At 29.0% G+C, this 566-nt stretch overlaps 1 protein-coding gene across 2 annotated transcripts in view; it reads left to right on the top strand.

Moving 5' to 3' along the window:
• LOC106689667 (putative gustatory receptor 28a) overlaps positions 1–566 on the top strand; it is an 18,278-nt gene that overhangs the window by 13,690 nt on the left and 4,022 nt on the right. For both annotated transcript variants that reach the window (XM_014434774.2, XM_014434772.2), the window contains exon 2: positions 59–127. In XM_014434774.2, the coding sequence (XP_014290260.1) occupies positions 59–127 (69 nt within the window). The remainder of the gene's footprint in view (positions 1–58; positions 128–566) is intronic.

The raw sequence follows: 566 nt of genomic DNA, 5'->3' as shown, positions 1-566 counted from the left end.
AAAATAATAATAATGTAATAAACGTCTTTTGTTAAAAAAATAACATTGTTTGTTGTAGTCAAAAGAATTCAACGCTCTGCTCTACAAGCTCATGATTAACGATGTGACTAAGGACATTCTACAAAATGTGAGTTGTACTTTCATCTTTAATACAAAAGTACAAGTTAGTGGGTTTAAATTATTGACGAAGAGAAGAATTTAAACAGAAAACAAATATCATACAACGGTTATGTTCTTTAGGTTTATATCTAATTTAAAAATACTTAAGATCGTTTTCCAGCCAGAGGCTGTATAATATTTTGAATGAAGAAGGTATACCAAACAATTTTGCAAATTTAATAGAGAGGTGTATGGAAACAATTTGTGGTAAAGTTTGAATCGGTTATTATTATTCATTGAAGTCGTTTCAGTTCGACTCGCGGCCATTCACTTTCTTCTGATCTATTTAATTTAGTACTAGAATATGTCATTATAAAGATGATGCGTATTGGAAATGGTTTAACTCTGGTTGGTGCAATATCTGTGTTTGGTTAATAGATTAGATTAAAGTTTAATATAGTTATCAA

The sequence above is a fragment of the Halyomorpha halys genome, unplaced genomic scaffold, assembly GCF_000696795.3.
Source record: "Halyomorpha halys isolate HHAL.00 unplaced genomic scaffold, Hhal_1.1 Scaffold1425.1, whole genome shotgun sequence".
Classification (NCBI taxonomy): Eukaryota; Metazoa; Arthropoda; class Insecta; order Hemiptera; family Pentatomidae; genus Halyomorpha; species Halyomorpha halys.
This window is presented reverse-complemented; position numbering and strand designations above follow the sequence as displayed.